General features: G+C 43.9%; 1 protein-coding gene across 3 annotated transcripts in view; it reads right to left on the bottom strand.

The window, feature by feature from the left end:
• Window positions 1–16,068, bottom strand: part of znf462 (zinc finger protein 462) — a 56,292-nt gene that overhangs the window by 17,159 nt on the left and 23,065 nt on the right. For 2 of the 3 annotated variants that reach the window (XM_069673124.1, XM_069673125.1), the window contains exons 2-7: window positions 14,736–14,977; window positions 9,316–14,546; window positions 9,010–9,144; window positions 5,899–6,320; window positions 3,632–3,750; window positions 1,066–1,263 (exon numbers count right to left, since the gene is read on the bottom strand). In XM_069673124.1, the coding sequence (XP_069529225.1) occupies window positions 1,066–1,263; window positions 3,632–3,750; window positions 5,899–6,320; window positions 9,010–9,144; window positions 9,316–14,546; window positions 14,736–14,937 (6,307 nt within the window). In that variant the 5' untranslated portion in view covers window positions 14,938–14,977. The remainder of the gene's footprint in view (window positions 1–1,065; window positions 1,264–3,631; window positions 3,751–5,898; window positions 6,321–9,009; window positions 9,145–9,315; window positions 14,547–14,735; window positions 14,978–16,068) is intronic. The other variant, XM_069673127.1, reaches the window with a different exon arrangement.

Genomic DNA, 16,068 nt, shown 5'->3' with positions numbered 1-16,068 from the left:
GTGGCCGGTTCAAGTCCAGGTATGGACCAACCATGGAATTGGGGCTGATAGCTGGAGAGGTGCCCTTAAGCAAGGACTGCATATCCATGTGCAGCCCTCCCTCTGCCATCTCTCCATTAAAACATGCCCATGTCCTGTTTGTGCATGTGTGTATTTCAGCATAGCATGTTTGTGCTAACAGAGTGAAACATTTAATTTCCCCTCTGTGATTAATAAAGTATGTCTTCTTCTTCTTTATACATGATAAAGCTGCAATGATGAGTCGGCTTGTTTACAGGAAGTTAATCTGCAACTACTTCAATAATTGATTTAATCATTTTTAAAGCAGAAATTATCACTTTTTAATAGTGAGGATTTTTAAATGGATTTGAAGTTTTCCTTTATAGTATAACTATAATTATGAAAATCTTAAAGGGCCAGTTCGTATCATGCTATCATGCTATTATGGCGAGCTAATGCCATTATGGTAGAAAATAAATGCAATTTGGCTCTGTGCCTTTGGAGGACGCTATCCACTTCTCCAATGGGCCCTGGAAAACCTCCGCCAGACTATGTAAAACGCGTCATCTGGCGGAGGCCAGGGAGCTCGCTAAACTACACTTCCTCAATCTAAGACGCCCGCCTCTGATGTCATGGCTCAAAATCGTCAGGTTTGAAATGTAGACTGCAGACCTGATTTTTTAGACGATCCATCAGAATATTCTTATCATATTTTTTGGATTCTGTACCGCTCTGAGCCATTGCCTCGCCAAAAACGGTAGTCCCACCAGACTGGGAGTCGAACCTGCAATCGGTGCGACGATTGCTGTAACCTAAAGTAGTACATCTCTTGGTTGTGGAGAATCATGATGACTATCTGTCAGTATTTTCCAATATTTCACAGAGGAAAAATTGTAATTAAAAATCATATGTATAAAAACAATGAAATTACTCACTATCTAGACAATATGATAAGCATTTTGTGTATTAGATTTAATTGGTTTGAGGGTTTTTTAAAAATCTGGCTTGACCAGCCTATCATATGATCTTTTATTTATTTAAATGACTTTCAGCAGGATCTCTTACCATCTGGGGCCAGGGGAGTCTGCTCTGTGTTACTGGGCAGCCGGGAGGGCCTGGGGGCGATGTGGGCAGCCTGGGTAGCGGCCCGGAGTTTGGGCAGGGTCAGAGCCTCGCCGTGGTCTCTCAGTGAGTGCTCCTTCAGCTGGCTGATGGTCATAGAGGAGAAGGGGCACGACAAGCACTTGTATGTGTGCTGCTCACCTGAAATGAAGTCAAGGATCACAAGTCAACAAGTTGGTTACTAATGTCATTTACAGTTTAGGTTAGATTAGGAGTTACACGATTTCTTGAGAAGAAACACAGTGATTATAAAGCAATCTTCCAAAACAAACAAAGCTAATTCTCCTCTGAGCTGATCTGTAACAAACATGTCAACTTGTACTCTCTAAGTGCTCCCCTTGGACTAATTAGTGTGATTTTCTTGTAAACTCTAATTGTCACATAAACAAGAACTTTTGAAATACTAAAGTCAGTCATATCCTCTCCCCAACACATATATATTTTCCTTGCAGGCAACTTGGAAGTTTTGATTTATTTATTCTACAAAAAGTAACACTACAGTGCTAAACACCAGTGCTACAATTAATGCTAAATGACTTTAATTTGCTGGTATAAAAAGCAAGTATAAAAAGCTTTGAACGTAAAGACAGATAAAATGTAGTCTCAAAAGAGGGAGGAAGCTGAAGATAAAATGCTGAGATAAAATGTTACTTTCCATTTTCAGTGAAGACAAAAGCAGTGAGCAGTCAAACTAGCTAGCTAGCTAGCTAGCAAGCTAATGCGGACGATTTCAAAGATCCCCCCCAGTGACGTCCGGTATCAGCTGTCCATTTGTTCTGTCAGCTTACAGAAGAAGTGACATTTAATAAATCTAATTATGTGTAGGATATTCAGCTATGGATATAATAAGGTGCTTTTCGACCAAAAGTACCAGGAACTTTTAGTTTCAGGAGCTTCTCTTTAAGGAACTAAATGGTTCCTGTGGCCGATCGTTGTCTGCGTTTCCACAGCGGCCTAAAATCCCAGGAAGATTATGCAAATCAGGCCAATGACGTATGGAGACGCACTAAAAGTAATAATAGTAGTAAATAATAATAGTAGTAATAGCATATAGTAATAATAGTAAATCGGTGGCGGTAAGAAGAAGATGAAGACCATAAGACAAAGATGATGACATATAACGCAAAGAATGGGCCAGTATCATCGTTTGTGCGACACTACAGGTAGCCTGTTAGCATGGAGGAGATTCAACTTGATCAGTCCATCTGTCGTAGGCTTTCTTCTCTGACTCCATCACAAAGCACGGTGATAAACGATCTCGAAGCACGGTGATAACAGCGAGCTTGCAGCTGCAGTCTTATAAACATGGCGGGTGAAATAAAACGCTGCGAGTACTCGACCAATCAGAAACGATCAGCACCGCAGGCCCCGCCCTGAAAGTTCCTGGACCTTTGAAAAGTACTACCCTCTGAGCAGGGACTTTTTTAGAGGGTAAATTAACTACCCCGGATCTAAATTTAGACCCTGGATCCTCAAAACGTTCCTAGTTCCTGGGTAAAGTTCCTGCTGTCGAAACGCACCTATAGTAATGATGCTGCTTTGGCTACTATTTGTGTTAGCGTTGGTAGTTTTTCAATGTGCCCATGGGTGATTTTCAGCGTCTCGCTTCCTGTAGCTGCTTAACATTTTTGCTTAACAACTTAGTCCACTCAGCATCCTGAGGAGTGGCGCCATTACAACCAAATCTGATTGGACTGAAACGTATTCTTACCAGTCGTGATTTAATAAGGAAACTACTTCCCCGGCAAAACCATGTTTGGAACACATCGCTGCAGGCGGCTCCTCTTTACTATCTTTAGCTTGTTGGACTGGCAACCAAAGACACTAAAGGATTCACTGATGACATGTAACGCTGATTGTTTTCACAAAGTGTACCAAAACCACCAAACTTCAATTTTTCAAATATAAATCACAACTAAAAAGTGGCGACAATTATCCGCAGCAGTAGTTATCTCTTGCTCCTGTTTCTTGCTCTCTACAATCAGACAGTTGAGGGAGCACTTAAATGCCTTCTGAAAATTGGCCTTTCTGGTTCTCCAGTCTTAAGATTGTTTCTTTTGCTCATGTATTGATCGCTCAGGTGGGGCTTTTCTGCATTTGCTTGAATGTGTCTGGGTTTTTGTCTGCTGTCTGGCTCCCACAAAAAAAATAAAAAATCACTGTCGACAAATCAGATTGAACCAGAGTGTGTGCGTTTACCTTTGTGGCGTGCTCAAGGTTTCTGACCATATTCCCAAAGAACAAATCTTATAAATTCAGGGACTATTTGTGCTATAATCTGCTTTTTTTATGTGTTATTATGTGTTTTTAATGTACTCAATTAAAGGTAAAGCCGCTTCTCCGTATAATCCACTGCTTCCATTGTGCTCCATAAGCTAAATCAAGCACAGTATCTTTATATGGAAGGTGATAAACATGAGGCTGCTATTCCGGCTTGGGAATACCTTGTTAGTCATGGATACAGCTGTAAGATGTGATTAAATGTATGTGTGCGTGTGTGTGTTTTTACCTGTGTGTGCCTTGTGCAGGTGGCTCTTCAGGCGACTCACGTAGGCAGATTTAAAGGGGCACAGTTTGCACTTAAAGGGCTTGTGGTGCCCGTGGTGAGACTGCACATGTCTGTCCAGACTGGTGAGGAGACAAAATATACAAAAAAAAAAAACATAAGAAGGGAGGAGACAAGATAAGAGGATAAAAGAAGCGATGAAATGAGGACAAAAGGATAGAAGATGTAGAGAGAGAGAGTGACAAGGATGGAGAGCAGGAAAGAGAGCTTCCACTTTGATGATTCAACAGCGGGCTTTTTCTGCAGCATCTAAAGCGCTCCATTCTGTTTACCCCACAAACAACACATTTCCAATGACTACAGAACAAGGAGCCGTGGGGTGAACTCATCTACCCACAATCCCCTGGTGGGACTGAGTGCGTGTGTGCCTGTGGGGACGGTGGCTGTGTTTTTAATGCCAGCCTCCTAGGTGGCACGGGAATGCAGCTTGTTTCTGGGTCAGGGCACATACAGTACAGAGGGATTACACCTGGGAGCTCAGAGGAGATGAGGACTCTCTCTTTTTTTTCCCCCTCTCGCTCAGTGTCTCTGTGATGGATAAAACAAATCACCCTACCAAAATCTCTGCCTCGCTGTAATGTTTGTCTTGCTCTCCTAGGAGGCAGGAAATCTTAGAGAAGATTGAAGATTCAGAGGGTTTGTGAGAGGGTAAACAGAATAAGGTGTAAAAGTGTGCTCTGTGCAAAATGAGTTTACATCCTGGTGATTTGTAGAGCAGCTGGTGTAAGACAGACTGGTAAGGTATAGAACAGCAAGAGTTTCAAGGGCTCCATACTGCACAGATTGTAAATGATAAAACATTGTCAATAAATGATTTCTTATCGATTAGCCATTGTACTTCTGCTTCATAACGATGGCTGAAATGTCCAATGGTAAATGGACTGTAATTATATGGTGCTTTTCTAGTCTCCCGACCACTCAAAGCGCTTTTACACTACATGTCACGTTCGCCCTTTGACACTTACATTCACACTGATGGCCTAAGTGCCAACCTCTAATCAGCATCTATACTCATTCATACAGGATGGGGTTGGGGTTCAGTGTCTCGCCCGAGGACACTTCGACGTGTGACTGTAGCAGTCAGAGATCGACCGACTCTACCACTGAGCCACAGCCGTCCAACAAGTCATCCCCCTCAAATCGAGATAAAACCTGATCCTATTTGTGGTCAGTGTTTTTCAACTAAAGCCATCAGTGTAATACAATTGTATGATGATCTTACTATGTTGTAGTTTTAGTTGAGTCTGCCATTGCTGCACTGGATTTAAATTTGACTTCACGTGCACGAAGGATTCACAAAAAATGACGAATATAATCAAGTGGTAATCAAGTGTTAAAAATTGTAATTTAATCTTATTATTATCAGCTTCAAACTTCTCTGTTTCCTCACATGACTTTTCGGTAACTGCTGATACAAGCCAAGTACTTCCTCAGGAAGTTCTAAGCCTAATCCAACAGGCAACTGGACTTGGTTGAAGTTCTTGAAGACGTTTCACCTCTCGTCTTCAACAAGTCCAGCTGCCTTTTGGATTAAGCTTATAGTTACCATGACCTGGATGACTGAGAAGCTTCACAGACATCTTCCTCAGGAAGCTGCTTCACATTAAAAGCATTCAACTGGCAAACCAAAGGCTGTTATTGTGGAGCAGAGACAGGTCAGATCTCACTGCAAACAAAACTGCATTTTAAAAACAACTTTTAATGAATTATTTTTGTCAACAAAATGTGTTTTTAAAAGGGAGTAAAGTAACAAAGTGCAGCAGCCTCAGTGAGCTGATATATGAAGTGGGAAGCCTTGAAATTGTGCTGCTTTTGCAATTATTTTCAACTTCTTTTTTTTTGTTTAATCAGAAAGGGTTAGATAAAATATATATAAATATATATAAAAAGAAACACGAGTTGCTGTTGTTTTCTGGAAGAGAAGCTGCTCAAATGTCTTAAGAGTAGTTTAAAACCTCACTCGCTGATGGCCCCGGTTACCATGACAACCGGTCACCAAATCAACCAGGACTGAAATTTTAAGGATTTAATTGAACTTATTTAAAAGCAGGAATACGAGCTTGGACGGTTAGAACTGATCAATGTTTAAGGATAAAGATCAGTGGATCAACACAGTAACACAGGTAAGGTTACCCAAATTAGGTAAAGTCACCCTCTACTGTAGAAACTGTAAGAGGTGTCAATCACAGACCCTGCTGCTCCCTACTTACTTGTGTCTGAAGGGTGAGACGAACTGGCAGTACTGGCAGCTGTATTTGTCTTCTCTGCTGAACAGCGCCATGGCTGAGTGGCTCCTCTCATGGGACCTCAGTCCCTGCATGGACATGAAGACTCGGTCACACTGGGCACACGGGTGACCCCCCCCTGCTGCTAATCGCTGCTTCAGTTGATCCTCCGCCACGACGGCCCTCGCCGCAGCCACGAGGGCCGCCGCCCGTCCTTCAACAGGGTCCGTCTCTGGCTCCATTGTCTCCTCGGCGACACCGCCGGAAGCCGTGGAAACCAAAGAAGCACTCATCATCGCGGCTGAGGGGCTCTCGAGGCCGTCCGCTTCAGCTGCCTCATCCCCCTCCAGGTCGCCATTAGTTAGGCTCTCTGAAGGCAGCGTCAGGGGGACCTCGCTGACTTCCTGCTGCAGAACAAAGAGGAGAAGTGTCACATCTTCAGTTACCTGTTTGTCTGTCAAAGCCTTTTCATTATTCCGATGGACAACACAATAAAAAAAGGAACACAAACGGAAACATCTATTTTCCTAGTGTTGACACTCAACCAACGACCAGGCTACAACAATAGCTGCTAACCGAAGTATTACTTACAGTCTGGCACCCCTTTTTCCCTCATTGGGCAAATCATGTCAACATCACAGAGGCAACAGTTAAGCATCTGACTCACAACTCTGCTGGTATCATTTGTATTAAAGTGACAGCTGTCTCAGACACCATCTGCAATGTGGACAGAGTACACCGAGGCTGAATAACTGAGTACTTAAATTTATAAGATAAACAAGTCGTATATCGTCGCCTTTGTCCTAAAAGCTGACGTGAGATCCTATATAAGGGGTCCAAGAACAAATGAGTGAATAACATAATTTAATTGAGTCTAATCTAGGCAAGCCTTAACAGTGACCTTAGGCCAGCTCTAATCTCTATTTACAGATTCTGCATGGAAAAGTAGAACCTGTAGGCAGGGACGTGGATTTTAGGGACGGCAAGTGTTCTTGTTTCCGTTTGTAGTACGCTTGTAGGCCGAGTTGTATTGACCAATCACATTTCAGCACCTATCTGACGCTGATTTAGCTTCTTATTAATCTCTATAAACAGACATCAGCATGCAAACAGCTAACAATCTGTTCTAGATCTAGAAATCCAACTTGAGATAAATTCCTTTGACGCTGTGTCACGAAAGCCGTTCAGCGTTCAGATTTCCCGACCTCCTCGAATGCATCAGAAACGATCGATCCGACCTCCGTTCAACAAACGAGCATTTTAAAAGTAGCTTTCTTCTCCTCTTGAGGACGCACCTGGGAAAGCTTCATTTTTACTCGTTACTAATCTGCATCCTGATGTTAAAATTCCCATTAATTTAAGTCAATAACAAGAAAAACTCTTTTTCTGTAAACAATGCAGCACGCGGAAAAGGAAGTCTTGACTGGAAGTCACTTATCACTGACTTCTAGTTAAACCGGACACGTCTGCCATGTTCGTCGTTGTCCCCAGACGCTATATCCTCGGCGGACTACAGCCAATCAGATCCGAGATTGGGGCAGCTCTAACCCTGACCTGAAACTGCAGTTTGACAGTATTTACTGACACACCACATTTGCTTGATGTTGAATTGATTGCACTGTCCCAAAGGAATGTGACATAAAAATTTAAGTCCAAGAATCCTTGAATCTGTCCAGGCATGTTGCTACATATTCCAGACTGTCCTCCATGTTTTCTTTTTATCTATCTCAACAGCAAAACTCTAAAAAATAAGGATACATTCAATTGTAGTCTTAAAAGAGTCCATCACAGTAGGACGCCAACATCTTCATACCACAACACAAGCATGAATTATTTGTCTGCTTGGCTACTGGGTCAGCTTCATTACTATATCCTTCTGATGCTAAATCACTCCAAACAGAATTGGGATGATACAAAACTACTCATACAACAAACCAGAGAGCTAAAACAGCACAACTGTCAACAATAACACCATCCAACTGCAGAAAAATAAAAACCCTTCCTTCATCTGCTGGGTTGCAGGCTGGTTTCTGTAGTCATCACAAGTGGACAGACAATCACCATGACTTTTTTATAGCCCCGAGGAAGCTCATTCTTTCTGAGGAAGGACCTGACCCTGCACTTCATGCAGCCATAAATAAGATGTGGCATCCACTGGCCCATCCTTGCCATCCAGTCTGCTCTGACTGCACTGTCAGCCTGTTCTTCATCCAGCTGTGGCAGAAACCATTGCAGTTATTGAATTAAAAGTGTATTCATGATGCTATATAAAGCAACATTTCTTTTCACCGACTGTTGTGTCTAAAAATATTGTATATTCAGTCTGGTAGAGGTGTCGTACATTGTCAGGGCCTCTGTTTTGCAGGCCATGTAGCTTGCAGTTAACCCTGGCAGGGAAAAACCATTAGCTATTTCATCCCATATACTGAATATGCTTTACTCTCACACTCAGTGGCCTTAAACAATGTGATCTTAAATACATTAAAGGCAGGCCGAGTGTTTGACAGAAGAACCCGGTTGGATCCTTAGGCCTGTTCCCCTCACTGGCAGCCTCAGTGGAATACTAATGTTTGAATGGTTACCCGCCGCTGCCCTAAAAGTTATGGCTCACCACTCTGTCCTCTGCCCCCCCCCACTCCCCAACCTCCACTGCAATGGGACAGCATTGCTTGTTTTCTCTAGAGGAGAAGCTGACAGACTGTCTACCCAGAAGCCTCCGTCACTAATAAACAAAACGGGAAACAGAACCCAAGTCCAGTAAAACAGATCACACAGAGCGAGGAGGAGTTACATTACAAGGCAGAGACACTGTGGGCAGACAAAGTTGATCTTTGAAGTGTTTAAAAAATATAATGTTGATATCACTCAAGCAGAGTAGGAGTCAATATGGTATTCCTTTACCATATTAAGAGAACAACTCTCTTGGCACTGTCTGAAGTTAAAATCAACCAACCAGCAGCCTTTAATTCTGATCTATGTTTCCCCTGTTATTTAGGCTGTATGCTATGCTAAGCTAAGCTAATCAGCAGATATGAACATGATATACAATTTATAGGAAAGCTCCAGCTGACTAATTTAAGAAAGTAAATCATTTACCTTGACATGTCCCTCTTTGACCTCTCCGTACTGGACATGCTTCCTCAGGTGGTTGCAGATGGCTCGGAGGGTCGGGTGCACCTCTATGCAGAAGTTACACCTGAATCCAATGGGAGCTTTATTTGAAGGGTTTTCCTGTTCAAAGAAAACGAATGACAAAATGATGTTTTCGTAGTATTTACCTCTTGTAATTAAGGTACTTATTTTGAATGATGTAACCTTTTCAGGAACAGTATCAGTGAAGTTTACACAGAGCAATTATCGCCTTTGATTTTGAGAGAATGACACTGTTGTCAATTAGCTCACCTTCTCAAGTTTGGTCTCAGGTAGTTCTGTGGCCTTCTGTTTGCTGAGAAGCTGCCTCCTCCTCTCCTGCCTCATGGCCCTCTTCTGAAACTCCTCGTTGTGGTTTAATAGATGTTTGGCCAGAACTGGGAGAGCCAGGAACTTCAGCTCACAGTGAGAACACTGGTACAACTCAGAGTCCTCGTCCCCAGGACCTTCCGATACCACAAAGTCCCTCTTCAAGTCGTTGCGATGGTGGTCATTGTAGTGCATAGAGAGGAGCTCACCTGTGCTGAAGGACAAGCGGAAGCATTTTAGACATTTGAATGGCAGCCAATCGTCATCTCCGTCCTGCTCGGGTTCAAGTGGAACCTCCAGCACTTCCTTGTCTTCCTCTGCCATTGAACTGACAGCAATCTTCTCAGGTTCTTTGGCATAGATAACGGTAAAATAGCGACCAAGCTTGCTGGCATGCTGCTTCTTGGGGAAGACACCTGGGTGGCGCTTAATGTAGTGGGAGACAATGCTCTTCCTGCTGAAGGCCTGGAAGGCGCAAAGGGAACACTTTCGGCTTTCCACAGCCAAACGCAAGTCTTCACTCATTTCTGAATTCTCCCCCTCCGTTGGCGGGGGAGGCAACACCTTGTTGGGCTTTTCAGTCATAGTCTTGGAAGCTGCCAGACAATGGGTGTAATAAGCATCAATATCATGGCGCTTCTGGTAGTGTGCTGCCAGGCCTTTGCGTATAGGGTTGGTGTATGAACAGAGAGCACATTTAAAGACATTGTTTTTCCCCTCTGGCTGAGCACGGACGTTGTTGTGCTTGATACGGTAGTGGCGAGCGATGCCTTTCCTGGTGGAACAGAAGTACTTGCAGAGCTGACACTTGAACACAGCATGTTTCTCTGTCTTATTGATAGGTAACTGGGAGAGGGCAAGGTCCAATTCACTGACCTCCTGGACTTTTGCTATGCTTGACATGTTACCAGCACTACATTCAGCGACTGGCTCTGTGTCTTTACCGGGGCAGAAAGTTGCCAGAGAGGGAGTGAACATATCAGAGGCAGACTGATTGTGATATTTCTCATAATGGATTTTCAGTTTCTCCAGTGTCCCATGTGTGTACGGGCACATTTTGCATCTATATGCCCCATAACCCTGCCTCTGAGTTTTGCATTTGTCTTCTCCTTCATTTAAGTCGGGGATTTGCTCTATATCATCTGCAAAGTCCTCTGCAGTGACCTTCACTAGCGGGTGTCTTTTCTGATAGTGAGTCAGGACACCGTGGATTCGGGAGTTTACGTAAGGGCAGTGACGGCATTTATACACAGAACTGGGGTTGATGTCTGCCTCCTGTGCAAAATCTGCAGCCTTAACTTTCATGCCTGGGTGCTTCTTTCCATAGTGAGTGAGGAGGCCATGGAGACTGTTGTACTCCGACAGGCATACAGTGCACTGATAAGGATTGTTAGAGATGGAAAGACGTGGGTGGGAAGGGTGGGCATTGCTTTCTTGAGGGGGTGTAGCAATGACGAGAGCTCCATCATCTTCAACAGAATCGCAACTGAAGGACATATGATCTTTGGTGACCTGCTGGTGGATCTTTTCCGCTGAGCCATTTCCTTTGATGATATCCAAAAGCACAGATTCATCTCCTTTTATGACCCAAGGGTGGACTGCCTGATAATGATTAGTGATGTCCCATATTGTACAGGCCTCGAAGGCACAGTCTCTGCATTTGTAATGTTTAGTTTCCATATTGCCCCCTTGTTGAGTTGTCTCTGGACCCGCCCATAGCTTGCTGGCCATATACGTGTAATCAACATTGTGCTCAGGATGGCGTCTTTGGTAATGGAGCAGCAGGCCTTGGGGTTCAGCATGGGAGTAAATGCACCACTCACAGTGGTAGCCTGCCTCTAGAATGCCGTCTTGGTAAGCCCAGTGTAAAATGGTCATGGCTGTGGCTTTAACAGTAGGGTGCTCTTTCTTCAGATGCTTCTTCAGGGCATAGACGTACGGGGATGTGTAGGAACAGTGTCTGCATTTAAGGGAACGCAAGGATGTAGCATTTTCAGCTTCTGGTATGGCCGGTATCATGGCGGAGGAGACACTGCTCGACTGAACCATCTGTGCACGCTCGCGCTGACTCCGGACAACCGCGGTGTGACGACGTACAAGATCAGCGTTGGCCTTGGTTTCCCTGTGCTTCTTCTGGTAGTGAATAAGCACTCCTTTTACAGTGCGGTTGCCATAGTCACACTGCTGACAAAAGAACAGCTCATCTTCACCTTTTTCACCACTTCCTGGTTTAGGGCTTGAGTTGTTGGATCCATCATGACCATTGTTTTGGAACTGCTTCAAAAACTGTTTGGGAGCAGCAATTTGCAACTCATCCATTAGTTTCATCAAACCAGGGGTGGGAGCACCATGTTTGATATATTTTGCAGTCACTTTAACCTCTGGATGTCTCTTTTGATAATGGACCAACACGCCAACAACTGATCTGTTGCTGTAGACACAATGTTTACAGTAGTACATTTCTTCATCTGATCCATACAGTGCTGCGCTTTGTTGTTTTGGAGGCGTAGCCATGCTGAGGTTGAACGAAGAGTTCGCAACAGGCTGTGGTTGATCCACGGAGATGACCTTCATGGTTTTCTGTATGCGGAAGTAAGACGCTTTCTGCTCTGGGTGTTTCTTCTGGTAGTGAACCAAAACCGAGTGCATGTTGGGACTCGCAAACGAACAAACATCACAATCATAGACAACAACATTGCTGCCCATAGATTCTTTGAGAGAGTCGGTCTCAGAGCTCACTTCAGGGGTCTTGGAGGCAGTTTTCAGGACTGGACTGGAGGACGACCTTGGGGTTGACGTGGCTGAGTTAAAATTCTTGGGGCCAGAGTTTAATATTTCCCTCAGAGTTTGCGATTCACCGCTTTTGTGGGACTGCTCCACCACATAGCTAGAGAAGATCATAGCATTGTTGATTTTCACTGTTGGATGCATTCTTTGGTAATGGGGCATCAGGCTCCTGACATTGGGGCTCGTGTACGAACAAAAGCGGCACATGTATACCAAATTTGGTTGGTTGAAGTTGAGCACATTGCTCGCTTCAGGGTGGTGATCCATGTAGTGTTGGTGGAGATCGTTGTAGTTTGTGTATTCGATGTAGCACTCCAAGCAGCGAAAGACTGCACTCTGGTCTTCAGGGTCCAGGATGTACTTAAAGCTGAACTTAATGTAAGGATGCATCCTCTGGTAATGAGTGCTGACGCTACGAGCGGATTTGTTGTGGTAGTCACAGTGTTTACAGTAGAAACGTGTTGTTCCTGGTTCCTCTGAATAATCAGCATTCTCTTGAATTGTACCGTCACTGGGGTCAACGGAGATATTTTCGCTATCATCTGAGAGGGTCAGTGATATAGGAATGTTTCTAGGCTTTGACTTGGGGTTGCTTTTTCGCTTCCCTATTCTGCCTCCTTCGTTGGAGATCATTGATTCTCTTGCATGAAGCTGCTGGGTGTTGTAAGTGAAGACAGGAGTTTTATCGTCATGGTTTCTACCATCTTTATCAGCACTGTCGTGATTTTCTCCTGCATCTTCATCATCCATGTCGTCTAGGTTTATAATCATGTCCTGTTGACTTTGGCTTATCTTACTTTGAAGGTTACTGGCAATTTCATCAATTCTAGTTCTCTTCTTAACCGAGGACAAATCCAAAGGCAAGTCGTTGATGGACTTCCTGGCTCTTTTCCCTGTTACTAAGGGCTTTTTGGTGGCGAGTCCTAAAATAGAGGTCTGGGTTTTTTGCAGGAAGATCGGAGAAGCGTCTACTTCCGAGTCCGGCTGGTCAGTCAGCTGGCTTTCAAAAACAGTAGAATCCAGGTCATCACAGTAGGAATGCTTATGCTGCTGGTGAACCCTCAGACCTTTCAGAGTGGTGGTGGAGAAGCTGCAGAGCGTGCAGCGATGAGGATTCTGCTGGTCATTTGGTGTGCTGGTTATCTTTTTCCCATTGACTTTGGAGGTTACACTGCCCCCATTAACTGGCTCTGCGGCATTTTCATTCTGAGGTTCTGGGCTGTCACTTGTTAGGTCCATGGTCTCTAAATCTGAGGAGTTGTGGGTCTGTTTGTGCGTGCCTAGTTTAAGAGGGCTGGTGCAAATAAATGGGCATTCGTCACATTTATACACTGTGGTTTTACCGGAAAGGTGAATGTTTTCGATGTGGCGGGAGATACTCCGCCTGTGCATGGTGAGAAAGGAGCAGAAGGGGCACTGAAAACGGTTCATGTACTTTCTAAATGGTATCCCTTTTGTCTCTAGTAATTTATTATCGTCATCAGTTAAAAGCTGCTTTGCATCTGCTGACAGGGTCCCTGTATAGCTAGGATCGTCATCAATATCGCCCAGCTCCTCGTCGTCATCGTCCTCCAAGCTGCTCCTAGAGTCGTCCTCATTGAGCAGATTGGAATCCATCTCTCCGGCACTCTTTGAGACGTCGGATGAAGCGAACCTCTTGGACAAAATTGAGGAACCTGTGCTGTTGGGAGTTACAGCGCTAATCTGTGCAAGCTGAAAGGACGAGATCTCCGGGACTGACCTCTCCAACGCCTGTTTTGCTGATTTTCCTACCGATTCTACCTTTTCAGAAACATCGCTAATTTTTGATCGACTTGGGCTTTGGGAAGCAGAGGGAGAATCTGGTTTGGGTGAGTTTGCAGTCGCCTCTCCTTCAAGGTCTGCAATGCTGGAAACTATTTTGACCTTGTCACTGTGTTCTTTAACCACGTGATTAGTCCAGCTGTCCTTCTGGTCAGTCTGATAGTCACACCATTCGCAGGCAAATGTTCCCTTCATAAGTCCAATGGCTGAGTTGGATTCCTCTCCAGTCTCAGCATATTCAGGAGGATCTCCAGCACCCGCCGAGGGAACTTTGTTATGATACATCAGTTGGTGTTTCAGTATCCTTGCTTTGCGTGGAGACTTGTATGTGCAATACTGGCAGGAATACACTTTAGAATTGTCCTTGTGCATTATAACAGTGTAACTGGGCTGCTTCGTTGTCTGTAAGGAGATGCTTGCATCGGAATCATCCTCGACAACATTATGCACTTTTTTGGTGTGGTTTCTTAAGAATGATTTCGATCTGAAGTAACGGACACAGAACTTGCACTGGTAAAACGGCAGGTGAGTTTCAGCTGTCGGCTTCTGTGGTGTTTGGTTGGAGTTGTCAGTAGAGGTGGGGCCTAGAAAAGATGAGAAAGTGTGTGAGATGTCTGCGTTTGTCAATAAAACCAGCAATAACTCAATTCATTTTTACGCTCCATAATAAAATATATGATCATCCCACTATGAAGGGTTCTTTGTAACGGAAATGTTTTTTCTTTAACCTCAATAAATTTACTGTAACATCTGATTTAATGTGGTCGGCATACTCATTCCAGCTTTAGGAGGCGTATAATCCTTGTCATCCTTATCCTCCCCTTCCTCCTCCTCCTCATCCTCGTCCTTCAGAGAGTCAGACTCGTCGGCATCTGCAGGCTGCAGGAACACAGTGTGTACTTCCTGAATGTGGGTCTTCAAGTCGTCATATGACTCGGCACGGAAGTCACAGCCATCACACTGCAGTACCTCCATCACTAAAAAGAGGGAGCACTCCCTGGAAAATCAGGGAAACCTGCAAGAAAAAAAACCAGACAGAAACAGTCATGAGGAGATGCGGCATTTGTCACTGAGTGAAGATTGAAAGTGAGACTTCTGTTAAAGCATCCATAGGAGTCATGAGCTTACAGTGCATGCTAAAGGGTGTTTTTACAAAGCTTTTATACTGAGGTCACTTCAGGACTTCAGGACTAAAGCTATCCTTAATAACTCTTCAATATTCTCAGTAGTGAACCTGCCCTTCCATAAAAATAAGCTTGCTGATGATCTGGTATGATTACCAATGGACCTTCCTGCTGTGAACAAAGAATAATCAAGTTCCGGATGGATGACGCATCTTTTCCACATAACAGATAGGACAACGGCGAGGAAAATGATACGATGTTTTTCAAACGGTCATGATTATGTGCTTGAAATACATCCTCCTAAAGCAGAGCCGATCTTTTTAGAGGCTCTTTAAGTTGCAATTATTTGCTACAAAATGCAGCACATTGGTGTAGAAGTGGCGCTGGAGTGACTAGATTTGGTGTTGGGATAAATTAAGACGCAACATATTTTGCTTTCATTTTTTGATTGCTTTAATGTTGGATAATGTGTGAGATTTAAGATGGTAAAATTAGGTAAGGAAGGTAAATTGATGCTGCTTTGATATGAAGACTAAAACACACAGATAGAATCTCAAAAATTGATATGAAAATGAGAACATTTTCAATCATTGAAATGCTGGGAGCTGTCCACAAGCCGCACAAAACATGACAAATAGGAGATTTCAGCAGATGCTGATGTTACTCCGAATACTAAGAAGGTCCCATTTTTTAGCATAACATCATTCCAAGAACAATGGAGGGACTGAGGAGGGATTATGGGCTGATTTGTCCCATTTTTATTACCTTGGGATAAGCAACAGCTGGAGAGCAGCTCCACAGCTCAGTATTTAGAGCAGACTATTCCATCAGATTGTATCAACTGCTCTGAAATAAGATTGAATGAATCAACTGAGGGATGAAGGCTTTGTGTCTCTGGGCTTCTCTGCAGTTTGGACTTGACCAGAGGGATGGGTGCTGATGATGTGGCACAGCTCTTTCATCATGGCTTTCCAATCAGTTG

The sequence above is a fragment of the Semicossyphus pulcher genome, unplaced genomic scaffold, assembly GCF_022749685.1.
Source record: "Semicossyphus pulcher isolate SPU_LCO1_2020_fin unplaced genomic scaffold, fSemPul1.0.p SCAF_22, whole genome shotgun sequence".
Lineage (NCBI taxonomy): Eukaryota > Metazoa > Chordata > Actinopteri > Labriformes > Labridae > Semicossyphus > Semicossyphus pulcher.
The sequence above is the reverse complement of the archived record's forward strand: the minus strand, read 5'-3'. Positions and strand labels throughout refer to the sequence as shown.